The sequence below is a fragment of the Mauremys mutica genome, chromosome 3, assembly GCF_020497125.1.
Source record: "Mauremys mutica isolate MM-2020 ecotype Southern chromosome 3, ASM2049712v1, whole genome shotgun sequence".
NCBI lineage: Eukaryota > Metazoa > Chordata > Testudines > Geoemydidae > Mauremys > Mauremys mutica.
The window spans coordinates 170,718,359-170,737,853 of NC_059074.1; the positions used below are offsets into that span (position 1 = coordinate 170,718,359).

A 19,495-nucleotide genomic window follows, 5' to 3' on the forward strand; every position below is an offset into this window, starting at 1 on the left:
GCATTTTTTTTTAATGTTCAGTCTTCAATGGCTGGAAAATGAAAGTCAAATTCAGTTTATTTTATCAAAAACTAACTTTCATTTTTGTGGAGAATTTTTTTCTCTAATCAGCTCTATTATACATGCTAAGGCCCAGAATCTCAGCTGGTATCAACTGGTATAGATCCTCTGAAGTTACTGGAAGCTGGCCAGCTTAAACCAGCTGAGAATCTCTCCCCAAAAGTGATTTCTCCCCCTTCCCGAGGAATATTCACCTCTCTGCAAGATACAGAGATTTCGAAGGTGTGGATGTGGCACTACACAATAATATATACCCAAGAAACTATTGCAGAAAAAAGGAAAAGGAAACTTAAGAAAACTAGTTTTGGGAAATGCAAACTCATGGCTATTGCAATAGAGCAACTTTTCTTTCAGGTTACTTTACAACTTCTGGTAGTGAAACAATTTCCTTTCTCTCCTTGAGTGGCTTTATCAGTACATATCCCTTTCCCCTAAAAACAACAGCATGCCACTTAACATGATCCATAACTTTTCTTAGGTCTTGAGCAGCAAAAATAGCAGCATATTTCTTTTTCAGCATATGGCCTTCAAGTACTAGTTATGTACCCCACCTAATATTTTTAGTTTGAGTGATCTGTACTAAAGACTTCTGTTGGTAGGTGCCAGTCACTCTATTTCTTAAGCTGACAAATGTACACAAAACATCCAAAGGTGCTTCTACAATACAAACACAGTAAACATTTTACAATGACTTGCAGGCAAGCACACCAAATTCAAACAGACTGGTGATTCTGGTTAATAAAAATGTTTCCTCTTAATGGTGGGTGGTAAATAGAACTGGTTTAGTTGTGCCTAAATTTGTTTGAATGTTTAACAGCCCATGGCAGCTTTTCAAAGTCATATTTAATAGTGCTACTAAGCAGTACTACACAAGAAATGTAGTGTATGAAACATGAGAACCTAACTTCATTCATCTTAATTCCATATTTGTCTAGAAAGTTTTTGAACCTCTCAAGTGACAGACTCATATCATGTTCCTTGGAATACTATTTCACTATGAGGTGATTATGGTTAATAAAATGGGGTGGCAGGAAATCAAGGCTTATAGGTAAATGTCTTCACATTGATGGAGTTTAGCTGAGCAGAAGTCAATTTTGGGTATCTGCCTCCCATTGAGCTACCAGTTGATATATTGATTGTATTATCAACAACTGAATTTTACTCTGATCTTTATAAAGTATGACATTAGTTGCTACTATAGATCTTACTCCCAGAGAAATGGCAGTTGTGATTAAGCATGTGCCACAACATAGAGAGGGACATACACTCCTCTTGGTTCCTCCAATAAAAATCTGAACTAACTCCATTGACCTCACTGTCGCTTTAACTGAGATCAGAACTGGGCTGTGAGACTCTCTCTGCCTTGTGTATTTATATATATTTTTTTCCTCTTCCTTCAGTCATAGGATCAGATTATTCCATCTGCTGCATGACTTGGAGGAATTAAAAGTAGCAACAATTCTGCTCCAATGCCCTCAACTCTTCTGGAGCAGGCTTCATGTCAACAAGGTCTCTACTCCTCCAAGGGACCTTTAGATTTTAAAATATTTGAATGACATCTATTATATTTTCCTTGGAAGGCTCTGGGATATCAGTATGAGGAGTGCTGAGTACCTGCAACTTCGAGTTGCAGGTCTTCATCTCTCTTGGTACCAAGTCCATGATTTGTGTGTGTAGTTGTCTGGATAGGCAGAGAGAAGTCCAGCCCCCATGAAGTCTTGAGAACTTTCCAGTCCCATTGTTGTTCTATAAGCTACTATTTTCTTCCTCTCAGATCTCAACATCCTCACCCACACTCCCTACCATAGGGCCCAAAGCAGGTAGTCATCCTTCGGATGAGAATGGTGACTGACATCCTTCAAGGCTGATGACAATGCTGTTCCTTAGATCATCCATCAAGATGGGTGTACACAGGGAGCAACCATCACCTCTTCCACCAAAGCTTAGCAAGTACTATTACAAAAAGCAGGCGCACTCATTAATTTAAGAATTCAGCAGATAGGCTTCTGCTGTACCTAGCAGATCGGAACTTGACCTCGTGATAACATTGCACAAAGCTATGATAGATGAAAGTAATAGGCAATGCTAGTAAAACAATCCCACTAACCACACAAATTCCACCAAGAATCCTTCCAGGTACAGTGATGGGGCACATGTCACCATAACCAACCGTGGTCATCGAGATTATTACCCACCAACAGGCAGCAGGGATGCTGGAAAAATCCTTATTCTTTGTTCCCAAGTCCAGCCCATTTTCAAGGAGTTGTGAAAGTGCACTAAAAATTGCCATGGCAACACAAATAAAGACAAGAAGCATCACCATCTCTCTGTAACAACGCTTCAGAGTCAGACCAAGTGTTTGAAGACCAATGAAGTGACGGGCAAGTTTAATCACCCAAAAAATCCTCATCATCCTAAGAACCCTCAGAGTGACTCCAGCCCTTTGGAGCTGAGAATTTTCCCCTGTGAAAACTGTCATTAGCACAGAAATGTAGTAAGGAGTGATTGCCAGCAAATCAATGATGTTCAGGGGTCTCTTGACAAACTCACACTTGTTTTTGGAGATGATGAACCTCACAATGCACTCTGCAGTGAACCAGCCTATGCAGATAGCTTCAATGATCCTGTCAAAAGAAACAAAGTGGAGCATTTTAATTCTATATGAGCATTTTAATTAAGGTTTGTCTGTGGACATTACTAAATTGATATTAATTCAGAGCCTTAGCGGAGAGTGTGCCAAATGGTGAGCCACACTATCTTATTCTGAGCTTGTTTGTGTAAATATAATACCAGGCTACCGTGAGTACAACTCAGAAATGATTACTGATAAGGATTTGATTATATCTGCAATTCATTTAGTGAATGTTTTGTTGGAATTACAAATTAACATTACCAATATGTGAGGATACTTCTGCGAAGTCAGGAACACTACAGGATAATGTCTAAAATAACGTAGACAGCTATTCATATCTAAACTAAAACTCTAGGTCCCTATCCAGCTTAAGATCTCCATACTTCGCAAGCTATCAAACCTACTAAAAGCTATGGAGTGGCAGCTCATTAGCAGAACAACCTATTAAGGAGAAAGACACGTCTGCTGACCTGGGCCACAAAAATTAAACCCCACAGTGAGCACTAAGAAGTTGAAAATCTACTTTTAGGGATAATAGCTCATGCAAGTTTGCTCTCAACCTCCTGTTTTACAAGTGGGGTCACCGCATTCTGCGCTAGCTGAAATTTCTAAAGGGTTTTAAAATGTACAGTGAACTGCAATAACCTAATTTCACAGTAACCAAGTCTATGGTGAGGATCACATCTGAAAGAGAAGGGCATAACCTTCTTATCAAGTACAAACAGCCCAGATGCAGGAAAGTATCCCTGTCCAGGAAGGGTGCTTACGCATGGGCTTAACTTTAAGCATATGTTTAAGTCCCAATGAAGTCAGCGAGACTTAAGAACATGCTTAAATGCTTTACTGAATTGGGGCCAGCAGAAGGCACAAATAGCAACTGCTGTTTCTGGGTATCCAGTAGCTGCTGGGGATCCAGTATGATATCCTGCAGGTTGAAACATGCCCTCTTAATAAATTAATCATGAACATATCTTGTTAATTAAGAGGTCTAATATAATATCTGATATTTTCTCTCATTGCTTTCCCCATCTCACAAGCACTTTCATCTATTGCCTTCAGAAACTCAAAACCCAATAAGACCAGTGCCATCTCAGTACCATAAGAGGTCTAAAACCCAACTGATGGGAGTCAAAAAGACTTGAAACCTAGATTTACTGGAGTTGTTTCACCACCACTGGAGATCCAGAATGGAGCAATATTTGGAGAGATTGTCCATGCCAAGCGATGGCTTATTAAGCAAGAATCCAACTATTACTTTAAGAAAAGATAGCGCCTCTCGGAAGCACTAGAAATCATCCCCAACAATGGTGCCAACACCTCTGCATTGGCTTTAACCAGCCAGGAAGAACAAACTGTAACTCAAAGATAACAGTCTGTATGTGCCCAAAAAATTTCAGAGCCCTAGCAAGCATTATAGGCTGAAATTCAACCAGAGAAGATTTTGCCTATTTTGCTAGAGAATCAGTTCTGTTGAGAGGCATAGCATGGAATCTAGCCCACATGCTGATGTTTCTCTTAACCACTTGGGTTATGTCTACATTGGCAATTGAATGACAAAACTTTTGTCTTTCAGAGGTGTTAAACCACCCCCTTCGCCCCCCAAAAGACAAAAGTTTTGCCGCGACAAGTGACAGTGTGAACAGTGCATTGTTGGCAGAAGCACTCCCCTGCTGACAAAGCTAACCCCGCTCCTCAGGGGTGGAAGTTTTTTGTCGGCAGGAGAGCCAACAAACAGCGGCTACATTGCATGACTTTTAGCGGCATGGCTGTGGCCACACAGCCATGTCGCTAAATGCTGAGTAGTGTAGACAAAGCCTAAGACTGTGGTCTGTTAGAAAGATAATATTCTTCTTCAGAGCCTTCTGAAACTCATCGGTTCCATTAGCCACCGTGGATTGGCTTTCAGTGCAGGTCCTTCTTCCTAACAAAAGAGAGACACCCCATCCTCAAAAATTGAGGGCGTAGTAATGGTCAGGCAATAGCAAGGGAATAATTTCTGCCTTATAAAGTAAATGCTGCCATTAACAAGAGGTAAGTACCCATTCAGTCAGAGGCAGCCACTGAATCTGCATAGATAGCCAGGGAGGCCCATGAAGCATCTATGAATTAGGGGTCTTTCTCTCAGATAAGGCCTATACAAATACATTGACTTAATTTATCTTAGAAAATTTTAATGTCAGGGCTGTCCTTAGGCATATGCAGCTGTGTAGGGCCCCACGAAATTTGGGGCACCAAACTGCCCCAAATTTCATGGTATGCTAGGCAGCTGCATGCTGCATACGTGGCAGCACCAGCCCTATCCCTCATCCGGCCCCCCTGTGGGCAGCGCCCACTGCAAGGTGCAGGGCTGTCCCTAGGGGAGTGTGGGGCCCTGGACAACTCCCTCTGCCCTGCCTCTTACCCTTCCCCCCTGCTCTGCCCCTGGCCCGCCCCCATTCCACCTCTTCCCTCAGTGACCCCACACTCACCGGCAGCGGCGGGAAGCGGAGCAACCCGGCCCCAGCCCGCTCTACTCCGCCAGCTCCCAGCCATGGTGCTCTGCTTCCCGCCACCGGTGAGGTAGTGGAGCCTCTATCGAAACCTTTACATTACAGGCTGCTTTTCTATATAAAGAAGCAATCAGGGGAAAGGAATCTAACTTTTCAGGTCAAGCTTTATAAATAATTAAGGGCCTGAGTGTGTGGGAGACCCAGGGACTGTGCTACTGAGCGCAAGAGACTGGCAGTCATCACAGGATTTGGGATCTAGCTTCTTACTCCAGGAGACACCATCATGTATCTCAACAAGATTATCCACTAAACCCGCCTAGATGGTCACATACTCCTACTTTATAGCATCTCCCTATCTGAGCTCTGATTGGCTCATTTCTTAATGCAAAGATTCACACCAGTGAACTGGTGGAAGTCACTAGCTAAGCACCTGGAACCAGAGTTTGCTGAAGTGCTAAACCAGCTATCGACAGTAGTAGTCTCGTCTGGAAGCACACGAGGAATATTTTCTTCATTTGGACTAATTCATTCAAAGTTGGGAAATCAATTGGGAGTTGAAAAAGCAGGAAACGTATCTTTCTCTTCCAGTCTAGGAATAAAAATGAGGAGGAAAGGGATGAGGTCTTTTCCACTGCCTGAACAGGAATTTGGCCTGAATTGGCACCCCTACAGAATGTACCAAGGGTTCTTTCATGACTACAATGTGGAAAAGAACTCTCTGCCTCCTATTTTCCATAACTTCCCATTCTTGTTCTGACAGCACCCATTGGGAACATGTCCCCTGCAGAGTTTACCTTCTAGCTCTCTAAACATTACACTACTAGGACGTGAGTGACTGCCCTGTGTGTCGCAATTAGATGGGGAGTGTCAGGGTTTCCTCCCCACTCTGAACTCTGAGGACAGATGTGGGAACCTGCATGAAAGACCCCCTAAATTTATATTCCACCATCTTAGGTTAAATTAATTTCCTTGTCTTTGAACGGTATTGCGGCCACCACCAAGTGATTTAAACAAACATTCAGAGAGGGGCCACTTGCAGCCCTATCCACCCCAAAATATCCCCCCAAGCCCCTTCACCCCCTTTCCTGGAGAGGTTTGAGAATAATATACCAACCAATTGCCTTTAATAAAAGTACAGACCAGACCCTTTATGTTTAGGACACTAAAATCAATCAGATTCTTAAATGAAGAACTTTATTATAAAGAAAAAAGTAAAAGAAGCACCTCTGTAAAATCAGGATGGAAGGTAATTTTACAGGGTAATAAAAAGATTTAAAACACAGAGGATTCCCCTCTAGGCTCAACTTCAAAGTTACAAAAACAGGAAAAAACCTCCCTCTTAGCATAGGGAAAATTCACATGCTAAAACAAAAGATAATGTATCATTTCAGTAGGAGCAGGGTTACCTGCTTGGTCTCTCTCTTTGTCCCGAGAGGGAACAAAACAAAGAGCACAAACAACCCTCCTCCCCAGATTTGAAAGTATCTTCTTTCTCCATTGGTCCTCTGGACAGGTGCCAAGTAGGTTAATTGAACTGATTAAACCCTTACAGATAAGTGATTCTGTACCTCTGGCCAGCAGGGATTTGATGTTACCCTTCCCTTTATATTTATGACAGGGAGATAGACTGGCTTTTGACTTTACCTAAAGGCAGCATCTTAATTCTTACTCTTCAACTTCACTGCCATTGTGTCAGCCAGTTGGGTTGACCCCATGGCTGCCTTAGGACATCTCAGGATGCAACTTAGGCTCCACTGAGCCTTTCAATGTCATTTAGATGATCCCATTTGCCCTGCATGATGATCCTGTTTGGTGAAGTCCTAGGATAAGGTCAATTATAGTTGGCCAAGGAATGGTGAAGTAGTAGGGCTGTCAAGCGATTGAAGACATTAATTGTGATTAATCATGTGATTACAAAAATTAATCACAATTAATCGCACTGTTAAACAATAATAGAATACCATTTATTTAAATATTTTTGGATGTTTCCACATTTTCAAATATATTGGTTTCAATTACAACATAGAATACAAAGTGTACAGTGCTCACTTTATAATTATTTTTATTATAAATATTTGCACTGTAAAAATAAAAGAAATCGTATTTTTAATTCACCTAATACAAGTACTGTAGTGCAATCTCTTTATCATGAAAGTTGAACTTACAAATGTAGAATTATGCACAAAAAAATAACTGCATTCAAAAATAAAACAATGTCATACAAATTCACTCAGTCCCACTTCTTGTTCAGCCAATTGCTGGCCGCGTCTTGTTTACAATGTCTCCCGAAACTGAGAACAGGCGTTTGCATAGCACTGCTGTAGCCAGCGTTGCAAGATATTTATGTGCCAAATGCGCTAAAGATGCATATGTCCCTTCATGCTTCAACCACCATTCCAGAGGACATGTGTCCATGCTGATGACAGATTCTGCTCAATAACGATCCAAAGCAGTGCAGACTGACCCATGATCATTTTCATCATCTGAGTCAGATGCCAACAGCAGAAGGCTGATTTTCTTTTTTGGTGGTTTGGGTTCTGTAGTTTCTGCATCTTTTAAGACTTCTGAAAGCATGCGTCACACCTCATCCCGCTCAGATTTAGGAAGACACTTCAGATTCTTAAACCTTGGGTCGAGTGCTATAGCTCTCTTTAGAAATCTCACATTGGTATCTTTTCATTTTGTCAAATCTGCAGTGAAAGTGTTCTTAAAACGAACAACATGCTAGGTCATCATCTGAGACTGCTATATCATGAAATATATGGCAGAATGCAGGTAAAACACAGATCAGGAGACATACAATTCTCCCCCAAGGAGTTCAGTCACAAATTTAATTAACACATTTTTTTTAACTTAGCCTGCTAAACCCAGGGTTGTGAGTTCAATCCTTGAGGGGGCCATTTAGGGATCTGGGGCGCCAAAAAAACCACAACAACTTGTCAGGGACAGTACTTGGTCCTGCTAGTGAAGGCAGGCGACTGGACTCAATGACCTTTCAAGGTCCCTTCCAGTTCTATGAGATAGGTATATCTCCATATTATTAACAAGCATCATCAGCATGGAAGCATATCCTACGGAATGGTGGCCAAAGCATGAAGGGGTATCTGAATGTTTGGCGTATCTGGCATGTAAATATCTTACAATGCTGGCTACAAAAGTGCCATGTGAATGCCTGTTCTCACTTTCAGGTGACATTGTAAATAAGAAGCGGGCAGCATTATCTCTCATAAATGTAAACAAACTTGTTTGTCTTAGCGATTGGCTGAACAAGAAGTAGAACTGAGCAGACTTGTAGGCTCTAAAGTTTTACATTGTTTTGTTTTTGAGCGCAGTTATGTAACAAAAAATATCTACATTTGTAAATTGCACTTTCACAATAAAGAGATTGCACTACAATACTTGTATAAGGTGAATTGAAAAACAGTATCTTTTATTTATCATTTTTACAGTGCAAATATTTGTAATAAAAATGATATAAAGTGAGCACTGTACAGTGTGTATTCTGTGTTGTAAGTGAAATCAGTATATTTGAAAAATTAGAAAAACATCCAAAAATATGTAATAGATTTCAATTGGTATTCTATTGTTTAACAGTGTGATTAAAACTGCGATCACGATCAATTTTTTTGTGATTTTTTTTTAGTTAATCGTGTGAGTTAACTGTGATTAATCGACAGCCCTATGAAGTAGATATTACATATCCAGAAGCTAGGAGTGCTACTTCTCTGAAGTAGGGTGACCAGACAGCCAGTGTGAAAAATCAGGACAGAGGGTGGGGGGTAATAGGAGCCTATATAAGAAAAAGCCGCAAATATCGGGACTGTCCCTATAAAATCGGGACATCTGGTCACCCTACTCTGAAGACAATGAGAAACTCCAAGATTGTGAAAGCCGGGAGACTTGTGGAGTTCACTTGGAGCACAAGCGACAGAAACAGCTTTTTAGCTGCACAGGGAATAAGTGGTACATCTTGAAAAACAGGAGTCACTTTATTACAGAATTGAACTGCAGAGCTACAAAATAATTGCTGCATACTGTGCTGCTCTGGTTGTTTCATCTGATCTTGTATTACTGATGCAAGCATGATGAAGTAAAATCAGGATATCATGTTTTCTAGCTTTGACACTCCCTCCAATCAATATGATAGCTTCAATCATTCCATCTTACCTGCCTCTTCCCGCCTCCCCCCACCATACCTCCACACATTTCCTGGCTATTGAGAAGAAGGCTCCGTTCTTCTCTTTGTCCCTCTTCCCTTCCCCCATTTCCTGGTTAGTGATAGGAAGGATGGGGTTCTTCTCTATGACCATTCTTTCCTCCCCTTCATAGATTAATTCCAGTAGCTTCGTTCCATCCTGTCCCATCCTATCCCACATGTGTCACTGGGGACAGGTAGTTGGTGCTCCTGAGACCAGGCAGAGTAAGAAGAATGCGATGATCAGACCTACGGCCTATATGAGCAGGGCCAGCTCTAGGCACCAGCTCAGCAAGCAGGTGCTTGGGGTGGCCAACGGAAAGGGGTGGCACATCCGGCTCTTTGACAGCAATTCGGCGGCGGGTGCCCCAGTCCCTCTCGGTCCATTTTTCTTTTTTTCCGCCGCTTGGGGCAGCAAAAATGCTGGCGCTGGCCCTGTATATGAGGACTCAGCAGAGCTACATATTAGCTCTGCAGCTTCAGATTGAGTAACTCTGCCTTAAATGATTCATTGTTTGTTACTTGTTACTTGTATCATTAATAGATAAATAGCATCAGTTAAGAAAACTGAGATTTAGCAACTAGCCCTTAATATGGCCTAATTATCTTTGACATTTAATATGAAATTAAAACCAGCTAAGATGCATTTACTTGGAAGAATAAGGACACAACATGTTCTGTATTCACTTTTCTTAAAATACTCTGGGATATTTTCTTATGCCAAATACCCTGTTTCTTTTTTAATGGAGGAGACAGGGTGGAAGAGGATAAATAAAGCATATACATTTTAAAACTGTCTCACTATATGTTCACCTGATAGACTATATGTTATAGTCCATTGTTTAAATCACATGTATGTTTTAAAAGTTTAAATACATATTTACAACACAGACTTTATGTTGATATCATTAGGCAAACCAGCATCTACTCCGTATGTTTCCAGTCAAGATTTTTAGCATGCTTTTCCCCTTCTTCATTTCAGTTTTAAAACAACCTACCATTAAAAATTGAGAAAATATTTTTTAAACAAACATAAAATAATGCTCCCTCAAAAATTCACAAAATATGAGAAATTCAGAGAAAATACTGAACCCTCATTTTTATTCAGTAGCTAGATATTCCAGCACAGATGGTGTGTAAAATCTTCTATTGTGTCAATGACTCCTGCTTGTACCTAAACACAATGAAAATTTAATTCTCATCAAAAACGCTAAATCTCTAGGTATTTATCAGTTTTCAAATAAGACCCTCAGCATTATTTTTAATGTGGTTCTTTGTCTGTGAAATGAAAATCAGTCCTCTGTAGCTCTTTTTCTAAACCAATCACTTTGTTTAATTCTCTGTTCTGACTGATAATTCCCGAGCAGAATAACCTATTTTACATATAGACTGGCTTAGACTGCTTTGGAAATGCCTTTTTTAAAGACACTAACAAGACTAGTGTGGTGTACTCAAAGTAATCGTATTCTGAATTGTCACAAAGCATCCTGCAGTTGTGAATTCTTCTTTTTTTTTAACTGATAATTTTCTTTTCTTTATAATATTCTCCAAGAAATTAGCTGAAATCTCAAAAAAAGAATTCACTGGAGCGGCTTTATCATCTATTAAACTTCTGAATAAAACATACACAGTCAACAGGACAAATGAAAAAAACAGATGACAAGACAATATGTGATTAAAGTCCGCCAACATCCATTTATGCCTAAATTGTTCCTAAAATCTTATTTCCACATAAAAGTAGCATTAAACTAGAAAAATGTCAAAGCATTGGTTCCAGTGGTCAAGTCTTTGCTCAGCCAAATTCCCAGTGACTTCCACACGTAATGTCTTTCGAGTTAATGGGAGTATTGCCTGAGCAAGTATTGCAGAATCAGGGCCAGAATCTGCAAAGTCGTTCGGAATTCTCAACTTACTGTGTTCTCAAAGCTTTCCTGTCAACATCTTTCAATTCTGCATTTTGTCAGTGATAGTATATCTGAACGGGCTAGACTGTGTCATACATGATCACAGCCCCACATTAGGAGCGGTAACAAAATCCCTTTTCCCAATAAGTGCTGCTCTTAAGAAAGGCAAAATGCCTTCTGTAGCTCTCAAGGCTTCAGTTATTGTGCCTAAAGAAAGTACAGAGTGCACTTGCTCTGCAGTTATCTTCTGACCACTGCTGCTGGGGATGGGGAAACTCTAGCTCTTCACCATCCCTCCCTACGCACTTTGTAGAAGTCTGAGCAGATCTTGCCAATGCCCATGCGAGGAAGTAAGGGGACATGTACATTCAGAAAGGGAAATTTGTCCCTTTCTGAATGTACCTTTGTATGAATGTCTCATGGGACAAGTCCGTTATAAAAGAGGCTTTCATGTCCCTATATTTAAATTGATGTATATAGTCCCATTATCCAGTCACAGCCCTCTATATATAAAGGAGTTTAGAAATTAGCTATAAAATGGCGTTTGGGGCTAAAACATGACAAACTGGATCATAGCCTGGCAAGGAGTTCTTCTTCCTTTTTATTAAATGTTGGAAACAAATGTGTTTGGTGTTCTGAAGTTCTGTGAGGGTAGGAGACTAAACACTAGTGGTTTCAAATGTATTTTCTGGGCTCCTGAGATTCAAACACAACTTAAGTTTTTTAACTGAAATTTTGCAGAGATCTATTTTATAATGTGAACAAATGCCCTCTGGTAATTGATGATAGGTGGTGTTTAGAAAAGCAGCTATTTTTGTTTTACTGTGCTTAGGAAAGCAGAAGTTATACATACTTACTAACTGGGGGTTTCATTCTACACATTCAACCATGATTTCAGTATGTGGAAAAGGGGAGGAGGGGGCATCTCTTCCTGGGAAAATAGTTCTGAGAATGAGCATGCACAATTGTGCCAATGAGCTGTAATGGCTCTGTGATAGCGTACATTCCAAACAGGACTGGAAGAGGCAGGATTAAGGAGAGACAGAAAGCCCAATTAGTCCATTCTGTGACACCTGGAGGGGAGACAGGTAATTAAGAATTAGACCTAGCTGGAGAACCAGACTGGGTGATTCGTACAGAGAAGGGACTGCAGGGCACTAGGAAGAGGAGTCATATGTGAGAAGGTGTGAGTTTCTGCTCTGTGGGAAAAAGCTTATGCTGTGGGACTGTCCCTGAATGGAGAGGACAGCTGGGGAAAAGGAGACTCCTGAAGCTAGCCTGGGAGAAGAGAGACTCCAGGGAAGATACCCCAAGGATCAGTGGTTTAAGAGACACTGGTCCTCCAGAGACAAAGCCCTTGGAGGAAAGGGAGTGAGAAGAGATGTACAGAGTCTGGGAGAGGGAGAAGAGTCTGTGGAGGACTGAGTCTGGGACACATGGAAGAGTTTTCATTCCTTCAAGATGGGATGCTGTTACCTTAGGAGGGGTCAGACTCTTAGTGTGACCTTAGTGGAGGGCCAAGTCTGAAGCCTGGAGGAGGAGGGTAAGGCAGAGGAGCTGCAATGCTGAGTCTTGCCATGAGGAGGTGCTCCAAGATGGTGAGTCTATGATAGGCTCCAAATGACCTGCAATGGAAAGGCTTAGGAAGTCCCCAAAAGATTTTGCACAGCTCTCATTTCAGTGTCATACACAGGATCAGTTTATAGATGGGTCCACAAATCAAAAACTTTCAGGACCCTAAATACCCATCTGCTGTGTGACACAGGAGAACAAAGAGGAGGACTTTAAATCACCAAAAACATCAGAAGGGGAGACTGGGGCTGCTGCTGTCTGCTCCCCAGTAGCCTGTGGAAGTCCTGGAACAATTATTCTCCCTTGAGGAGTGGGACGTACCAGGTAGGAGGAGAGCAAGGTCACAAAATACATTGCTGTGTGAAATGTTTTCAGTAATAACTTCTGCTATGTACTTCTACTCCCTCATTTCTAGGAATAGCCCCATGGAGGGCAGCCTCTCTGCAAACCAGAAGCCTCATTCCCTGCAAATCTCTGGGATCGGCAGGAGTTGGAATTCTCATACTCCATGCCTCTCCCTAAGAGAGGACCATTACATGACTCTCCTGAGTTTGCTAAGCCCTCTATCTCTCTCCCAGAAGTGAGAGGATATGACATGGCTTTAACTTATGGGAACCTGACTCCAGGGGATTGATAGAATACAGAACTTTTTACTACTGGGTCACATATTGACCCAAATGTTCATGACCAAAACTCATAATCATCTGATGGCTGTTCAGAGGACCATGTGAAAGGTTTGTTGATCTCAGTCCTTTTTCTTGTGAATGGGTGCTCACATCCGAACATGTACACAAAACTGGTTTCAGCTGGCACTAGTAAACACCACTCTTACTAACGGTCTCCATAAAGACAGAGGACTGGATAGTGTGGACTGAACTACTCTATCATTCTTAGCGAAGGGGGTCAAGGCTCATTGGTAGGGCTGTTTGAGGGAAGCTTGTCCGGCTTCTGTCCATACTTTACTTGCTCTGTAGATAACAATTCACTTGCCAGGATGACCAGTCTGGTGCCTTTTCCAAGAAATAAATTATTTTTTTAAAATTGAAAAATAGCCTGGGAAAAATCGTAATGAAGCTTTGTGGTTTCCAATGAAAACAGAGTGCAACTCTTTGCTGTACTGTAGAATTACTTTATGCAGGCCAAATGTAACCATCATAGCTTATTCTACTAATGTGTGAGAGTGGGTCTCTCTCTTACAATATTGATTCTAAACTGATGGTTTTATAAAAAGTTTATAGACGCTTAAATCAGGATGGGCACATTTTAAAATGAAACATTATAAATGTATAAGGAATGTGCAGGTAAAGAATTGTGAGGGGAATAGCAAGGTTCTGACACAAATGAGTGGGCATTAAAGTTAATTTCAATTATTTTATGTGTTAATTTATTTTTAAAAAGCAGTAAATTCTCTGGTAGTTAGCTATCTTGTTCATCTTCTTTTTAAGAGAGAGCCCCCAGAATGTAATGAAATATCCAAGGAGATAAACTACCTCCCCCTCCCTGATTAATCTAGATATCCTAAATACTAGGGGCCTGATCCAAACCCAGTGAAAGTCCATGGGAGTCTTTCCACTTACTTCAGTTGGCCTTTCAATTAGATCTTAGGAGTGCTGCGCAAGATGATGCACTTAACAACGTATGGGTGTAGAAACTAAAGTAATTAAGCATATAATTTATAAATATAATCATATGCACCTTAATTTACCTGTTGGTGGGTTGTCAGTAGTTGCCTACGGGAAGACACTAATGGAAATGCTCTGAGAAAGACACAAACTGCAGCAAACAGGCTCTCTCCCAGACCAGAGATGGAGCTAACTGGGCTGAAATGAATTTACTAAACTTCTAAGAAAAGATTAGGTGTACGTAAGGAGACCTATATATACAGACCTCTATTGTTTTTACCCTTTGCTCTGTGTGCTATGTACCTTTTTGATGGATGAATAATGATTTGTTTAGAAGTCTGTTTAATCAGTTTGCTGGTCACAGGTCCCCAGAGGAAAAAGGCTTATATAAGCCCCAAAACACAGTTGGGCCTGTAGTTAATACTTGTAGAACAGGGGATTGTCACCCAAAGATCCAGTCCAACAGAGACGGGATCATAGGAAGAAAAGCTTGTCACCTGAGGAGTGGGCTTAAGACACTAGAAAGAGTCTAAAACACAGCTTGTCCTAAAACTGTGTCAATGGGTTTACTCCTGCGGTCCTTCCTCAGCTAACTGAAATGGGAACTTTTTTCTGCAAAAGGACTGCAAGACTCATCCCTAAAAGTCCAGTAGAATTTCAGGAAATCCTAGAAGCTAATGAAAAGGTAATTTATAATAGGTATTAAAAATAATTAAGCCTTTTTTTTTAACTTTACTGAAGGAATTTAAAGGCTGAGGCAATTGATTTGCTGTGAAATCCAGGAGGAAAAAAAAGTTGTGCTAAATGCCAGTCATGTGATATGCCTTAACTTTCACATGCCAATCTTGAGGACTTTTGCAGCTATCTGATCTTTTGCATTATGAAAATGGGGGATGAGGGAGAGATGTTGCCCTCCCCTTCAGTACCTGGCCTGGACAATGATCCAACCAGTGGACCACATTCTGTGATGAATCTTGGTCACGTGCCACTTGAGGCACGTTGTGCATACACTAAGAAGATGCAAAGATTCTTATTTCTGAATTATTTAAATAACATCTCAAGTTATTATTGAAATATAGTCACCAGCACAGTGCTGTGATAAAAATATAATATTGCTATTTCTTTGTCCCTCATACCAAAGAAATTAATGGGAGTTTTTGTTCCACTGTGTTTTTTGTTCTTTGTTTTTTTCTTTATAAGAGGAGGAAGAGCACTGATAAAAGGACAATAGTTTTTATTAATGAGCATATTAGAGACTAAAAACACAGCAGATACCTACATTTAAAAAAATACTGGATTTCATGGGAAAACTTTAGTGCTGAGCTCTTTTGAAAATCTCGCTCTAAATGTAAATAACCTTAAATTGTAACTATACCAGTGAAAGCAAGGAAATTCAAATGTAAGCAAGCAGGAAGGCAGTAAACCCAGATAACGGCTGTGCTGGGGCCCGATCCTGGAAATACATAAATAACAAATACTCATGTGTTTGCAGGATTGGGCTCTCAGGGTCAGCTTGTCAACTGGTGCAAACTGTCACAAGCTTACTGAAGTCAATGTGCCTATGACGATTTACACTAGCTGCAACTCTGCCTTAAACTCACATTCTTCCAGCTTCTGAGGTTTTTCGTACTGAAGTGCGTAATTATGATACCCACTTTATGTAAGAACTATGCCACCTCAGCCAGTGTCCTATAAGTATCGTGGCAACCAGAGGAAGAACATGCACCCATTTGCAATGTGTTCAGTGTTAAACAATTACATCTGTGTAGCAATAATATATGAATAAAAGGTATATCTCAAGTGAACCAAGGTACATCATAGGCTAGATAGTAAAGATTCCTGCAAGAGCAACATAGGGATTGTTGAAGCACAACCCTGATTCCCTATCCCGTAGGCCAGTTCTTTGCAATTCCATATGCCAGCACAAATAGTTCTCAACCTACCACTGATACTGTTTTTTTCCAGTTATTTACAGATCACTCTTCAATATTTTTTTCTCTTCTCTTCCCCAGGTACTGGCCACATTGTATGTTATTAGTATCTAGGGCCCACTCCTGCAAATACTTATAAATGTGACAAGGTTACCCTGGTGAGTAATGTTACATACATGCATTTTTGTGGAAGGGGTACTAAGTTTTGTTTAAAAGTTAAGTATAAAACTTGCAATGCTTAGCTGTAATTAAAAACTTATTTAGGTAAGTTTGCACACCACCAAGAATTATTGTGAATAAAGTCAATAGTGCCTTGGTGTGTCAGCACATATTTTTTTCTATCCGTTAGGTATCTACATAAATTTTTGTTATATAAAAATCACCCAAGGTATCTACTCTTTGGAGATATCTGAAATAATTAGGGACAATTTAAAGGCAAGGTTTTAAACTGCCAGAAACTTTGACATATATCAAGCTAAAATATGGATCTTTTCATTTTTACCCATGGTATTTGTATCTAAACAGGAGCCAACAGCTCAGTGCATCTCGACCCCCATTTGATCCTGCAGTGAGTCTTTGGCCCAGTTACAGTGAACTTGGAGCTGCACACAAATATCTAAGTCAATGGAAACCATGAACATACTTCCAAGGAATGAATTTGACTATTAGTGCAGTATATATCACATACCAATTAATTCTATGGCAACAGACTGATTTCATAATGACAAGATGACTTCACTATAGAGAAAAGCAGGATAGGCTGAACTGTGGAGGATGAAAACTTCTGCTGACACACAAATATCCCCCATCAGCAAAGAGGAACAGAAAAAAAATGGTTTGTTTTTTTTTTGGATACGTCAACTTCCCTCAGATGAGTAATTCTTACCTAGGAGAGAGAGCCCATTAAAATCTGTGGGTTTGAGTCCTTTCTCCCACTGGTTTAAATCAGGAATAACTGACATCCTTGGAGTTACACCAGTTTAACACTGGTGTGAGATCAGGATGAAGCCCAATAAGGATTACTCATATTTATAAGACTTGCAGGATTGAGCCCTAAAGCCACAATATCAATTTTGTATGTCTTTGTTTCACAACCTTGATGTTTTTAAATATGTTTTGACTAAGATCAAATGTAATGTATGGCATCAATTTAAATATCTTTTGGGACACTATATAATACACTTGTAAGGGGACGGAATCATTTCTCTAACAGACCTTCTTCATCTCTAACTTCTATGAGTCTATGTATAGAATCTGGTGCTGCCAGGATGCAGGGCTGTCAAGTTACTCGCATACTTAAGAACGTGCAGAAGCCGGGCATTTGTGTACAGTTTATATTGGAGGACTGGGACCTTGTAAGTATATTTATGGAATATATATTGCATTTAATTTTTTTAAACATTCAAAAATGGGCAAAATAAATCTATTTCTTAAAGTTTAGGGTTTTAGTTTGCTTTTCTCCATTTAGGAGGACCAATCCTACATCCTTTCCTCACTTGAGTAATCACTACTCATAAGAGTCCCACCGAATTAAAAAGGATTATTCCTATGGGTTATGATTATTGGTGGTCAAAACGGTTGCAGGATCCACTAGAGACTAATACAACTATAAAGAGCATGGGCTATATTCTGATCTCAGCTGCTCTGGTATGGAGTTGTTCCATTTTTACTCCAGTGTAACCGAGATTAGAATCTGTCCCCCTTTTTCTAGGCTAAGAATAGCTACAAGGCTCCCCTGTGGTACTGAGGTGGTTTCCACTATAATAAATAAATATTGAAATTCAGCGCCGTCTAATTTACAGATGAGGGAATTGTTAATTACAGTGTCAGCTCATGGGTAGGGGGCGAGGGGCTCTTTTATTCGGGAGTTAGCATAGTGCCTAGTACAAGGAGGTTCTGATCCAAACCCGACGAGGGCAGGCGTTTCCCTCCCCAGGGAGTTTCAGGGCTGGTTCTCGTGTTGGGCTGTCAGTCCTGGGGGAGAGGGTGGAGTATCACGGTGCTAACTAAGTGCTCAATAATTGATAGCCATTAACTGTCAGGATGAGCGGCAGGACACGCTGGACTGGACACACCGGACTGGACAGTGGGAAAATAAGTGACTCGTCCTACCCGGAGGGCTCCCTCACTGAGTCTGCTGTGTACCTGCTCTGCTCCTCCACGCTGCGGTTCTCGGCCGCCCGCCACTCGGGCAGGGTGCTGGCGCACAGCACCACCATGGACACGATGACGAAGAGGATGGAGACCGTGGCCAGGATCTGGGCGGCCACGGACGAGGTGGGCTCCTCGAAAGTCCGCCTCATCCTCTCCAGCCACTTCCTGCCCTCGGCGGCAGGCGGGGGCTCGGCCGGGGGCCGCGTGTCCTCGCCGCCGTCGCCGGCGGGGGGCTCGTCGGCGGAGTAGAAGGTGTAGGTGTCGGACATGCGGTCGTCCAGGCGGCGCTGGCAGCAGTAGTCCAGGTGCGAGCACTCGAGCCCCCAGTAGACCATCTCGTTGTAGAAGGAGAGCTCGCACATGTGCGGCGCGAAGCGCAGGTGGCCGTGCCGCACGTACAGCAGGATGAAGCCGAAGGCCTCCGAGTGGCGGTCGAAGAAGAACTCGTTGCGCTCCCGGTCGTAGTCGTCGCACACCTCCAGCACGTCCTGCTCCGAGAGGCAGCCGTGCAGCCGGCTCACCCGCCGCAGCGGGAAGTCCTTCAGCACCTCGCGGGAGAAGGAGTAGCGGGTGCCCCCCACGTTCAACACCACCGAGCGGCCCCGGCCAAAGTTCATGGCTTGCGCGGGGCGGCGGCTGGCCTCGGCTCCGGGCCCCCGGCTGGTGCCCCCCTCGGGCGGGCAGAGGAGGGTCCCCGCGCCCCTCCTGCCGTTCGGCTCCCTGGGGCTGGGCGCGGCGAGAGGGCGGGCGCCCCCTCGGAGCCAGCGGCTGCCCGCGCCCCGGGGCGGAGGGAGACTCAGGCCAGCCCCGAAGCTGGGCGCTGCCGCTTCAGCGGGGCGCGGAGGAAGAGCCCGGGAGCCCGCTGGGCGCGGCTCCGGGCGTCGGGGCTCCTCGGGCCCGGGTGCTGCTGCGGGCGGCCCGCGGAGGCGGCATGGT

The 19,495-nt window shown here is 42.2% G+C and overlaps 1 protein-coding gene across 2 annotated transcripts; it reads right to left on the reverse strand.

Moving 5' to 3' along the window:
- Window positions 1-1,586: 1,586 nt before the first annotated feature.
- KCNG3 (potassium voltage-gated channel modifier subfamily G member 3) lies at window positions 1,587-19,176 on the reverse strand. 2 transcript variants are annotated; one of them, XM_045008644.1, is made up of 2 exons: window positions 18,551-19,176; window positions 1,587-2,684 (listed from the first exon to the last, which is right to left on the reverse strand). In XM_045008644.1, the coding sequence occupies exons 1-2, from the start codon at window positions 19,174-19,176 to the stop codon at window positions 2,039-2,041; spliced, it is 1,272 nt and encodes a 423-aa protein (XP_044864579.1). In that variant the 3' UTR covers window positions 1,587-2,038. The 2 variants fall into 2 exon arrangements, with proteins under 2 accessions (XP_044864579.1, XP_044864578.1); XM_045008643.1 differs by having other exon boundaries at window positions 18,518-19,176.
- Window positions 19,177-19,495: the final 319 nt, after the last annotated feature.

Coding starts and splice junctions, on each gene's coding strand:
- KCNG3 (XM_045008643.1), bottom strand. CDS start 19,176: ATGAACTTTGGCCGGGGCCGCTCGGTGGTGTTGAACGTGGGGGGCACC. Junction 2,685..18,517: donor TCAGTGAGGGAGCCCTCCGG/GTAGGACGAGTC, acceptor TTCTTTTGACAG/GATCATTGAAGCTATCTGCA.